This window comes from Manis javanica, chromosome 3, assembly GCF_040802235.1.
Source record: "Manis javanica isolate MJ-LG chromosome 3, MJ_LKY, whole genome shotgun sequence".
Classification (NCBI taxonomy): domain Eukaryota; kingdom Metazoa; phylum Chordata; class Mammalia; order Pholidota; family Manidae; genus Manis; species Manis javanica.
Window position 1 is genome coordinate 7172576 of NC_133158.1, and position 13175 is coordinate 7185750.

The 13175-nt window shown below is 52.3% G+C and overlaps 1 protein-coding gene across 4 annotated transcripts in view; it reads left to right on the plus strand.

The window, feature by feature from the left end:
• Window positions 1-228: 228 nt before the first annotated feature.
• Window positions 229-13175, plus strand: part of FLNB (filamin B) — a 128121-nt gene continuing 115174 nt past the window's right edge. For all 4 annotated transcript variants that reach the window (XM_037019380.2, XM_073230761.1, XM_017656809.3 and 1 more), the window contains exon 1: window positions 229-718. In XM_037019380.2, the coding sequence (XP_036875275.2) occupies window positions 427-718 (292 nt within the window). In that variant the 5' untranslated portion in view covers window positions 229-426. The remainder of the gene's footprint in view (window positions 719-13175) is intronic.

The window sequence follows — 13175 nt, forward strand, 5'->3', positions numbered from 1 at the left end:
GGTCCAGGACCAGGTGGCCTTCTCTTAAATAACTAACTTGACGCCTCTCTCCTGGGGTCCTTTTCATTGGGCGGTGAGCGCAGAGCGCCGAACCCGGGAAGCCCTGGAGGCCGCGGGGCGCAGGCCCGCTTCGGGCGGCAGGGGGCGAGCGTGGCCCGGGAACTCCCGCCGGGGCCTAGGGACGGGGCGGGGCTTCGGGGGCGGGTCGGCCCAGTGCGCAGGCGCGGGGCCAGACGCCGCGCGCGGCCAGGGACAGGCGGTCGCAGAGCAGCTGCGGTCGCAGAGCAGCGCCGTTCGCGGCTTCGGTGGCAGTAGGTTCGATTCCCGCTCCCGCTCCGCTTCGGCTTTCGCTCCCCGGGCCCTTGGGCCTCCCGACGCCAGTCCCCGGCAGACCTTGCTGCGCATTGCGCCCTTCCTGCCGTCAGGATGCCGGTAACCGAGAAGGACCTGGCGGAGGACGCGCCGTGGAAGAAGATTCAGCAGAACACGTTCACGCGTTGGTGCAACGAGCACCTCAAGTGCGTGAACAAACGCATCGGGAACCTGCAGACCGACCTGAGCGATGGGCTGCGCCTCATTGCGCTGCTCGAGGTGCTCAGTCAGAAGCGCATGTACCGCAAGTACCACCAGCGGCCCACCTTCCGCCAGATGCAGCTCGAGAATGTGTCGGTGGCGCTCGAGTTCCTGGACCGTGAGAGCATCAAGCTCGTGTCCATCGGTGAGTGCTTTGGCCGGCCGGCGCCGGAGGTGCACCTTCCCGTTCCCGCGCGCGCGCCCCTGTGGAAGGCCGGGGGTCGCTGCCGCGCACCCCCACCACGCCCAGCATCCGCGTGCTGGGGGTGGGTGCCGAGGCCAGGGGGGCGGCGTCCCGAGGGGCTGGGGTCCTAGACTCCCTTCCCGGTGCCGTCCGCTGGGCTGGGTCCTTGTGTGATAGCCCCCGTCGTGCGCCCCGGCAGTGCGTCTCTGGGGGGCTGTGGGTTCAGGGCTTGGGTTGGGGCCGCACGCGGACCGGTGGGGCTGTGCCGTTTTTCTGCCCCCCCCGGGGGGGTCTCCCTGCGGGAGCTGGGGGACTGGAAACAGGTCCGCCGTCCCCGGGTGGGGGCCCGGTCGGTGCTCCCCGGAGCGCTCGCCCAGCTGCGCCCAGGCCAGGCGGGGCTACCTGGGGAGGGACCGTTCTCTGAGCTTGGGGCCTGCCGCCCAGGTGGAGACGAGGACCCGGGACCCTGCCCTGCATCCTCGGAAAGGGTGTGGGCTCCGGGATGGGAAGGGGAGCCGCGGAGGTGTGTCGTCGCCCTCAGCTCTGGCCCCGCGCGCCGTTGATGTTATTACATCGGAGAGCGATAATAGTAACTCTCGTCTCGTGGGGAGCAGACTGGTGCGCTCTCGGGTCGATAGCCTTCGAAGTTCGCTGAGTCCTTACACATCCCGCGAGCTGGGGTGTCGTTTGGACTCATTTTACAAAGGGGTCCGGAGGGTTAACTGATTTGCTCAAGGTCATGGAAGTAGCGAGGGTCCAGCTGAGAACTGAAGGAAGTGGGTGACAATTAGAGGAGACTTTGCCTTCCTCCCCCGCATGCCCCACACCGGGGTCTTCCTGGGAGGAGGGGGAGCTGGTGCTGCGTTCCTTTCCTCCCGATCTGGGGGGAAAGAATGAAGGTCAAGTGCCCACCATGACCTGGGCTAGTTGGGGGCTTCCTGGAAGGTCACAAGTCAGCTGAGGGTGTGGGCTGTGACCCTGGGGGCAGTGGGGTGTGCACTCTGCATGTGTGTAGCGAGCGTGTATACACAGCATGTGTGCATAGAGCATACACCTGTGCAAAGAGTGTGTGAGTGTACACAGCATAGGAATGCAGGGAATGTATGCGTGTGTTCTGCCGGGTGGGTGTCTTGGCAGAGAGGAGCGGGCCCGGGCCTGGGTCTGGGGTCTCTTCCTAGAGAAACCAGGCCTTAGAGCGGCCACCTCTGCGACGGGGAAGAAAGGGTGGTGGGTGGGGCGGCTCGGACTTTCTCCAGCCTTAAGGAGTTTCCCTCAGGGCTGAGTCTGCTCCTCGCACTCCCTCACCTTCCCCCACACCTGTCCTGGCAGGTGGGGCTGCTTCCTGCTTCCCGAGCCCAAACAGCCTGCCCATCAAGGGTGGCTTCTCTGCAGCGGGAAGCCGCGTGGCATGCTGTTGTCGGCTTTTTGGGGCCCGTGCCCTGTGATTGGTAAAGGAGAACCTCGAAATTCTCCTGGAATTCACTTCAGAGACCAATTTCCCCTCCGAGGACTCTCAAGGCCCAGCTGGGTTCAACTGAGATCCCTTCTTTGTTTTAAAAACTTGTATTTATTTAATTATCTGAACAAAGAGACTTAAAGCAAACCAGGAGTATCCACACATGACATGAAATCTTTAAAAAACAAAACAAAACAAAAGAAGAACCAAACCACCACACCAGAAAGCCCCGGACTGCCCATTTTACCCGCTGTTTACAGAGGCTGAAGCTGCTTCCACCGGGGCTTGCCAGCACTGCCCCGAACTGGGGGTCTCGTTCTAGACTTCATATGGTCTCTTGTATTTTTCTACTCAACGCTCTGATTTTCATTTCCGAACCCACCCAGGCTCCAGCATCTTCCATTGGCCTGACATGCAGGGTGTGCCCCCCTCCCCGGTTGTGGGCCTGCAGTCCGCTGGCAGCTTCTTGCTGTGGACCTCTTCCCACCACAAGTTCCATTGTTTTATTTTCTCCCTTTAACTTATTTCTTGGATTTTCGCAGAAGTGGCATTTTGGGGCAAAGGGTGCTACCACATTGATGACGCCTGCCATTGGCTGCCTAGTTGCTCTCCAGAAAGATCTCACGGCAAACAGGTTTTCCAGGTCTGGAGACCTGAGGGACACTTGCCATGTGCCAGGCCTCCGTGGGGATAATGCCTGAGACCTCTTCCCCTGTTCCTGGGGCTGTTCTGGGAACAGCCGTATCTGGTCACATTCAGCTTGGACTTCACTTCAAGTATTCACTGCTTTATGACGTGTTACAAGGACACCGAGAATCTGACTGTGGACACCCACTAGGTGTGTGTTCCACTGATTGCCCCGTGGGTCACCATCTGAATTCTTTTTTGGGTCCCTTGTCTATGTCATGATCTGCTTCAGCAAGTCACGGCGGGGTTAAGGGCTTTCCCCAGTCCTGGCCAACCGCTTAGCAAATGGTTGTTACTGTGGTTAATTAGTATTATTATCTCAGTTGAAAGATGAGGAAACAGGAGTGAAGTAATGGAGAGGTCACCCAGCTAGAAAATGGCGACTGGAGCCCACGTCTGCCCAGTTGTTGAAACTGAGCCTTAACCAACCTGCTTTCTAGTGTCAGAAATGAGCAGCACACAGTCCCTCCAGTCCCTCTTCCCCGACCCAGAGTTCCTGTAACATTATATTTTGCAAGACGGAGATGTTGGGGTGGCAGCTGGACACCTACACTTTGAGCCTCTGACCTTGAACAAAGCAGGGATCTCAAGGCCTTGGGTATGTGACAGGAGTGTGATGAGGGTCCCTTGACATGAGTGGCACTTCTGGAGGTGAGCAGAATCATTTTCCACCTTGCATCTTTTGTTGAGGGAATGGCTGCCCTGACTTCACTGGTTTTTGTCGAGTTTATTGCTTGTGTTTAGTTTTTGGAGATTTCCTGCTACCTTCTGGCTGGTTTACTCCCTAATCTGAGAAGGTGGCATTGAATGAATACGGGGTATTCTATATCTCGGACAACTCCCAACAATATAGATTGTGGGAATCATCAGAATTGTGTACAGGTGCCCAACTCTGAGACATGAGATGGTCAGAAGCCCCAGAGGATTGTAGCTTTTCTGCCTGGAGTTCACTGAGAGACAGTTCTGGCAGGTTACTCGCATTTGTGAATCATCGTAAAGTGGACCCATCCTAGGCTCCATCCGACAGTTGAAGATGTCATCACTTTCTTATTCTATCTTGGGAAGTTCATAGTGTGAGGCCTCAGCATATTTAATGCTAGTTATTTGCCAGGAGCTGGCAGTTTTATTTACTTGTTTTTTCCAAAATCCTTTAGACACTGGGCAGCCCAGCCAACTTGGAGAAAAAGGGGTCTCTCAGCCCAAGAATGACAATCAAGCCTGCCCAGAAGTTTGTGTGGTATGTTTTGGTTTGATCTTTTAGAAAAAGGAATTCTTTCCTTTTCAGAGGATGCGATCTGACCCTCAAGTTTACTTAAGGTACCTGTTCCAGGGCCAGTGCCCCAGAGCAGGTGAGGTGTGCGTTGCTGACGTTGTTGGGTCACTGGGCTGACTGTCCAGGGTGGTGGGTCATGGCGCCACTCAGCCCCTTTTCCTTTGTTTGTCCCACCTTCACCAAAATAACATACAAACACAGTGATCCTGAATTCTACCCTTCCTGAATGACCTAGCAGATGCCAGTGTATCTTTTAGGCCATGGAGTTCAGACCCTGAGGATGCCTAAAAAGCAGCATGGTTTGTCAGAATTAACAAGTTCTGGGCCATTTGCAACAAAGTAACACATTAGTGAGGGAGGTGGCTCTTGCTGTAGTTAAAAGCAGGGATTCTTGATTCAGATCCCACTTGCCACTAAGTAGCTGTTATGAAACTTCTGTGCCTTTGTTTCTTTATCACTAAAATGGGAATATAAGCACCTCTTTAAAAGGTTGTTATAAAAATTAAACAAGTTAATATTTTTTAAAGTGCTTGGAACAGTTGGTGAAACATAGTAAGCCTGTACAAGTGTCTGTTAAAAGAATAAGGTACTGTTCAATAGCATTCTCAAAAGTCAGTCTGGTGGGTTTGCACACTGAAAGGACATTTAAAATCTGTGCAGCCCAGGGGAGACCGGCTTGGCCGGCCAATGTTGATTCTGCTTGTTATAATAGGGTTATGGACTGCCCAGAGGATGTCCCCTCCTTGGAAGGGAGTGACCCCTGGGTGTGTTATGGCTGCCTCGGGGGCCCATTCACACCAGCTTTGTCTCCTAGAGCTGGACAGGAGCTTGGGGCGACTGGTCATTACAACCTCCCACCCTGCTCCGGAATCGCAGCCAAATCACTTCCAGATGGCAGCTGGGCCTCTGCAGAGCTCTGGCAGCGGCAGAGCCAGTGTGCCAGTCGGCAGCTGCCTCAGTTCTGAGAGACCCTGTGCTAAAGGGGGCTTGGCCTTGGAGCCAAATTATGTCTCCTGGGTATGCCCCCTAAACCCCCAAGGGCCTGGTTCTGTGCTGGGGGAGGGTTAGTTGAGGATGGCTGACTTGCTCCTGGGGCAGCAGATGCTCTTGCTGGGAGCCTCTGGACCTGCCTGTGGCAGCTCCCGGGCCAGGGTACCACGTCATCCTGCTTTCCCTCTCAACAGCCTCTGCCTAGATCAGCACCTACTGAGCAGTACTAGATATGGCCAAAGGGTTCAATGCATGGGCCTGAAGCTAGACTGCCAGGATTCTTATTCCCACCTGCCTCCTCACACTGTGCAACTCTGATCCACCTCTTAACCTCTCTGAGCCTCAGTCTCCCTGTCTAAAATGGAGAACAATAGTTCCCATCTTAGAGTTGCTGAGTGCATTATACGTGACTAGGTTAAGTTATAGCGTAATGCTGCACTTTCATTTTTCATATTGTTCTGCTCTTGAACTCCAGTCCAGGACTCTTGTCTTCTGTCTCTTCTCAGGCCAGCCCTACCCCAGTCACCCCGTGTGTTAACTACCCTCTTCCCCCCAGCTTGGGGCCTCTGATGAAGATGCCTCCCCAAGACCCTTTCTTTGTTCTTTTCCTCATTCAACAAATATACGAAAGACCAACTCTGAGCCAGTCCTGGCTCAAGGGGCCACAGGAATAATGACAGTCACGGAGCCGGCTTGCCTCACCTCCCACACTGCTCAGCATGGAGTTTTAAGCAACCAGGGAGTGTCTTTAAACCTTCAGGCACACACATCACCCGGGGACTTTGTTAAAAATGCAGGTCTGAGTCAGTCGGTCAGGGGTGAAGGCTGAGATTCTGCCCCTCCAACCAGCTCCCAGTTGCTGCCACCTACAGATTAGCCAGGATGACAAGCCCTTTGAGGAGCACCTTCTCTCGGACTGGGGTGCCTAGTCTGGAGGGCTCCCAGTAAAGCTGACACCTGTAGCCTGACTAGAACTAGGCATTTGAGCAGACGGTGAGCCAGGTGAGCAGGCAGGAGTGAAGAGCATGTGGGTGGAGGTCTGGGGGTGGTGGAGAGGTAAGCAAGGGCTGGCTCACCCAGTGACTTCTGAGACGGGAGGCTGCCAAGAGCTGATCTTCCGAGTGAGCGTGGGGTGGGTGGGGTAGGTGCACCCAGCCTGACAGAGCATCCAGTCTGGGGCTCTCTCAACCGTGGCTCCTACTCATTTCCAGCCAGAAAAATGTTTGAATGCGCCCCTTCCTCTTCCAGGTATAAGCTGTGTATATAGACCACTGTCAGTCTCTGCCCATTAAATATTAGTGAAGCTTCATTTCTTTTTAGATGACAAATCCAAACATCTGGTTTTCCTGTGCTCTGATGGATTATCTCGTGCCCTTGGGGTGCTCGTACCCTATTTGGAGGCCCCTCAACGGCCTGTGTTTCTGCACTTCATTTTTTTTCCATATTGTTATTATTCAGCATTTAGTTTTTATGTTTCGTTATCCTTAACAAGAGGTACCTCTATAATTCTAACCCCTTCCCCCCACAGTAAGTTGACCCAAATACATAAATCCAACGGAATGAGCTGTTTCAACCTAAATGCATGCTATTTCCTGCTCTTAACGATGATTAAAATTGCCTTTCATGACATTCTACTAGGAGCCGTCTTACATTACTGTTGTAAATCTAGTTATTCGTTAAACGGGCTCTAATCACCACATTGGCTCAGGTTACTGTGTAATAAACAACAGCACTTTCTTTTTTTGGGGCTTTGGAAAGTGGCCTTGTAGTTTTAAGATGCTAAGCTCATTTTTCCTGGGAAATTAAGTCCCTGTTCTAAGGCGACTGCTTCTTAGGAAAGATGATTAGAAAACCAAATGGTTCTTCTTTCTGGTTCGAGCGGTGAGACAGTAGGAGAGTGTAGGTGTGCATGGCATAAAGGAAGGAACTGCTGGGTATTTTAATCATGCTCATTTAGTATCCCGATTTCTTTTTTTGCAAGAAAAATACTGAGCTATGTAGGAAGTAGCCGCCTTTATTCTAGGAGCCTTACAGCAGTTGCCTTAAATGCGTGTTCACTTGGTAAGTTGTGGATGGTTGTCATAACTCGTCTGCAAACTGTTTGGTTATAAAAAGAATTTGATGGGATTTTACTTACGCCCTTTGTTCGATTACAAAATTCACCAAAGAATATTTCCCTTCGCTTATCCCCTAGTGACCAGCAGTAGAATGTCCTTTGTCGAGGTTTCCTTGAACGGTAGGCCAAGAAGCAGTTCGGTCTCTCACTTGGTCAACACTGGCTGTAAGAGTGAGTTGTTTCTTTGTCAGAAGAGACAGAGGCACAGGTACACAGTTGGCCAGGAGGATATCTGCCCTCCTCCTGCACATTCTTTGGCTCTCCTGGGTACCAGGAATGTACATGGATGATGCCATCTGTCTAGTGGGAGTCGAGGTGTGCACACATATCCTCTAACATAGTATCTGAGCATTTTCCCATGCCTGCTGTCTTCAGGGCATTGTCCTGGGTATCTTACCTTTCTTATTTCTGAGAACCTTGCATTATGAACGCTGCAGAGTGAGAACTTTCTTTGGCCCATCTGCCTTTCCTTTTCCAGCACCGTCAAGCTTGGGACCTTCTCGTTCTTTCCCTGCCTTTGTTTGGTGGGTCTGGGCAGTAAGGTCCAGCTGAGGGCTGCTTTGGGGAGTCATGCAGGGCTTTCTTTGCAAGGCCTGGAAGCTGGAGGTGTTGGTGGGGGCGTGGGGATGCTGCCCCTGGAATTGCTCCTGGCTGCAGTCCTGTGGGCCTTGCAGTGCACACTTGGGGACATTTGTGTCGGGGGTGAGATCCAACTATGCCTGGAGATCCTTGGGGACAGTTGCCATTGGCACAGCGGTGCTCTGCAAGAAATGACCTCACCCCACATCCTTTCCTTCTGCTACCTTTACACATTAACCAGAGAAAGGGCATGTTGGGTTGCGTTTGCTGGTAAGCAGAACCTGTCTTTCGTGGCTGGCCCTGGGCCTAGCAGTCTGGCAGCCCTGGCACAAGTCGCTGCCTGCTTCCAGTCCAAGCCAGCGGTTACTGCTCATCTTCAAGGAACCTTGCGGGCAGGCCCCTTGCTGTGCACCACAGCGCCGAGGTGCTCCAGAGCTGGGCTGGTGTCCCCAAGGGCTTCCCCCGCAGCACTCCTGAGAGACAAAGCTGGTCTGGCCAGCCCACGCCATGCTCAGCCTGCTCAGCCTCCCAGAAATCGCAGGGCTGGCTTGTTGAAAGGTCTGGGCGTTAACACAACACTCCTGTTCTCCCTCTCTGAAGGCCCTTTATGCTGGCATGAATTCCTTTTCTCATGGAGATCTGAAAGCTCTTTTGACTAAACGGGTCACCTTTCTGGGTATTTTCATAAGGCTGGTCAGCTTTAGCCATGCCAGACAACTTTTCTGGAATTTCCGTTCAGATGTAACAGCAACCCAAAAAGTTGAAATTATTTGGACCGTGGTGTGGAACTTAGGCCTTCGAGCTTTAGGGAAATGGGTGGGAATTTGTGGCAGGGCGTACACAAATTCGCTCTGGCCCATAAATTCAGATTTTAAGATTCAAAAAGGCAAACTGCAGTCAGCTTTCCTGTAACAAACTGGACTAGTGCTACTTCTGGCTTCATGCTGCTTGTGACTAGAGGCAGAGGCAGGCCTCCAGGCCTCCCATGGAGGCTGGGGTATGAAAGGATTCTCAGTGGCTAAAAACAAATTCCTCCATCTCCCCTGCTGTCCCCAAGAAAATACTCAAGTTCTTATTGTGTTGGTCCTGCACTGCTTGTGTGAATCACCCTGATTTCCCGTACTTCCCTGAAGTGGTTTATTTCCTGAAGATATTCCAGGGAAATGACAGTTTTTTGGATTTGGCCTTCTGCAGCCTGTCAGGAGCACAGTTGGGCCTGGTTGCTTCCTGCTCAAGAGCAAAGTGATTATTTCCTTTATGGGGCAAAGCAGGCTGGAGGTGGGGGCCAGGCCCACCCCCGAGGGTGGCCCAAGCTGCTGAGGCCTTTGGGCGCAGACCCTAAAAGGCCTGTGTGGCTTGGTGGTTCTGTTAGTGGAACTGAGTTCTGGGTTCTGTTCATCAGCTTCTTTGTCAGAAGAGACAGAGGCTGGAAGACCAAGGATGCATAGCTGGCCAGGCAGGGCGCTGCTTGTTGGAGCCTCAAGCCGTCCAGGCGCAGAACCCAGGAAGCGTGGCTTGCCGCATGCCTTATCTCCACTGAAGGAGGCAGGCTGGCAGCTTGCTTCTCCTTTACAGGAAATGATCCAGGATTCACGTTACACTTCCTGTGGGGCCTGCATCTCTTACCATGATTGTCTGTCCTGTCCTGTTCGTTTCTTAGCACTCTGGTTTGACATCCATGGGGAGTCACACCCGAGGATGAAGGGCATGAGGCCCTCTCCTGGACCCCCACCCTGCACCCCCATGCCATTCTGTTTCTCGGCTTTCTGAGTTGTGATGGTCTCTCGCTGTTCCTGACTGCTCTAGGGGCAGGTGCTGTATCTCTTGTTCACCTCTGTGGCTCTTGGCCTTAAGTAGGAATATGATAATCATGTGTTGAATAAATAAACGGCCTCTAGCAGAGATGGGTTGAAAAAGTCTGGTGCATTGCCTTGCTTGCAGTATATTTGCTTTGAGAAATGCTAGATGGTGGCCCTTTGCAGCCCATAGTGAAATGGGAATTATGGGCACCAGACAGCTGGGTTGGCGTCCCGGTAGAACGCCTCGTTTTGGGGACTGTGATTCCGAACTTGATTCATTTCAGTCATTCTCTGAACATCTGTGATTTGCTTCAACTGTTAGAGAATGAGGCCTTGTCCAGGTTGCCATGGGAGGTGCAGAAGATGAAAATGAAAGCAAGCCATTGAGAGTCACTGTAATCATAGAAGTAGTTTCATTAATAATAATGCACATACTGAGCATCTCCCAGGACCAGGCCTTGTGATAAATGCTTTTCAGTAATAGCTGAAGGAAACCTCATGGCAACCCTGAGGTGTTGTTATTGTAATTCCCATCATCTGGATAAGAAAACCGAGGCTTGCCTGGGTCAGCCAGTGAGTGTGTGGCAGGCTGTGACGCGAACCACTGTCTGAGATTTTAAACCCCAAAGGAAAGCCACCAACTCTGCATGTCTTTGAAATATACTTCTAGTAAGTGTTTTTTTTTAAATTAAAAAGTTGCATTTGTAGTTCTTTGTCAAAAAAATTGCAAGAACACAGAGAAATACATCACCTGTGAAGAATCTTAGCATTTTTTTTTTTTAATGTTTTTAGGGAGTTTTGTTTACAGCTATCTTTTAGTCAGAATTGAGAAAAGAGATGCATTTTCTCAGGAAATAAGAGACTGCGGACTGGAGGGGTTTTGTGAAATCATTCTGGTCTTGTGATGGTTGTGACAAGATTCACCCTTGAGTTATTGCTGTGCTGTGGCCACATTAAAATCAGAGGTCTTCGTGGAGGCTCACTGTGGTTTGTAAGTCTCCCTTGGTCTAGAGATGCATTTTGGTCAACCATGGAGTCGGGGTGTCCCAGCCACTTCCTGTCTCTTAAAAGTTTTTAGGGCCAACTTTTATTGGGACTGCCAGGATCCCTTAATAATAGTTATTCAGTGTGGTAACTGTTAGGCACTGTGTCTGCTTGTTAGTGCAGCTGAGAAACTCCCTTACCTTTAAGTTGTTCATCTCCATGAGCAGTTTAAATATGTCTCAGATATGCCCCTGCCAGAATGTGGCTGGGTAGCTTGATCCACCCATGTCTGCCTGGAAAACATTTAGAAGTCTGAAAACCATGTGTAGCTCTTCAGGTCTTTGCAGTATTGGATTTGGGGGGACATCATAACTCCGGCTGTAATAGTACCCCAGTCTTGGTGTTGTTGAAGATTGAATGATGCAATCCTCAGGAAGCACTTGGCCCAGTCCTGAGCAGGCTGTAAGCACCCCAAGAGTGGTCATCACCTACTCCTCTGCTCCCCCCTCCCCTCTCCTCAGATGGGAGGAGGAAGTGACTTAATTGACTCGAAGGAGAGAAGTGGATGGGAATAGGCCCAGAAATTGGTCAGAGATACCTCGTCCCTAACAGGCTGTTTACAGAAGAGGTAACCGGGGTATGTGGGTGGCTGTCGGGTCGAGCCGTGGGCCAGAGGCACTTCCTGGTCTTCTGGCCAAGCTTCCTTTAAGGGCGGAAAACAGGTGCCAGGTCATCTTGCCGTCTTCCCCCACTTTCCTTCACGTCCTGTTTGGCTAATGAGCCTACTTTTCGAACTAGCTTCTTTGCTCCACCTGCTTTTCTTTAATGCTTCCTTTTTGTCTCTGGGAATGAATGTCCTTCTCTCCCGTTTCTTCCTGTCCTGTTCTGCCCTTGTTGGGGGGCCGTGATGCCGTCGGGGTGGTGGGTCTGAGTCTCGGCCCTGCCTCTGGAGAGCTGGCTGAGCCCAGCAAGCTGTTCGCCTCTCGGAGCCTGCCCTCCATGTGCAGAATGCGCTGTGGAAGGGCTCTGCTGTGCGGGGTTCTAAGGTATAAAGACAATGAACGTGCATCTAACGCCTGTAGCACCAAGCCCGGCCAGTAAACACTGCTGCTGTTGTGCTGTTAGCATCACTGACTCTGAAGCCCCCCCCCACCGCCCCCCACTTACCCTCCTCAGGCTTCCTTGAGGAGGACACAGAGGGAGGAGCCCGGCTGGAGGGGAGGCTGTGCTGACTGCTCCATGCACTTCCCAGCTGGGGCAAAGGGGACCATACCAGCTGCTCCCTGAGTCTGCTTTGTCCCTTCCTTGGCCCCGGGCACCACCGTGTCTCCTGGTCCTGGGCCTTTGACATCTGGGATCATGGTGGGGCTGCCTGCACCACCTGCCAGGACTGTAGCTGCCCTAGGTGTGGCCCCACCTCGTGTCATGGAGCTGGTGCCAGGATTCTTACAGCAGTTCTTGGAAGCTGGCTTCCCGGGGTCACACCCTGCATAAGCAGCATCGAGGTTGCTGGGTTGCGGTGACCAGAGGGGGGGGCTCGCAGCAGCAAGTTCTGTGGCTCCGGAGACCCAAAGGGATGTGGGAGGTTGGGTGCGAGTGGGCGTCACTCAGTTCTTTCCAGGGGCATGCCAATCTCAGCCCTGCCAGGCTGAAGGGATCTGCCTGTGTCTTGGGTAACTGCCTGCTTCCCTCCCATGCCCCTTGAATACAAGCTGCCAGGTGTTGCCTTGGGCCAGGTGTCTAATATTGCAGAGTTTTAGGGGGGTGCCATTTTTAGGCTGTCTCTTGTTGGGGAAGGGACAGTGCTCCAAAGGTGGAATCTGTGGGGCTTTTACTTGAGTGAGTGAGTGACTAATGAGGATCGTTGGCGAAGAAATTAGCTTGGTTATTGTTTCCATGCGACAGGGCACAAATTTAAACACTTGCACAATGGCTTTTGTTTTGCCAGCTATTAAAGTGGACCATCAGCATCATGTTATCAATAAGATCAGCAGGTGTTAAGCGCTCTGCTTCCGGAGACCAGTTTCTGGTCCTGGAAAAGGCCCAGAACAAGCTGGATTTGGCAAGATTGTGAGTCCCAGGCAGATGGCTGGACCCAGACACTGGATGGTAGGCCCGTGTCTGCTTCTGTCATCACTGGGGCCCTGGAGAGGCCCCACCTCCCTCTCTCACCCTGTTGCCCATCTGTAAAATGGGACAACTGGGCAAGGTCTGTGCTTTCGAAACTTTAGTCATTTGAAGAGGAACCACCTTTATAATGCTTGCCATATCCCGCGGCTGCCTCTGTTGTGTTCTCGCCTCACATTTTTTTCCCCCTTGCAGTTGACTCACTTTTAAAACAAATGTATTTGAAAAGGAGACTTTGTGTCACTGTCATACTGGAAAAGCAGCGTCACTAGGTAATCAAAGGTAACCATAAATAAACCCAAAACAGTGTTACTAAATTCCAGCTAGCGCTGTTGCCTGCTGTCAGTACGAGGCCTACTCTTTAGGCTAAAAGGGAAAATTAGCCAGAGACAGAGAGGTGTTCACGG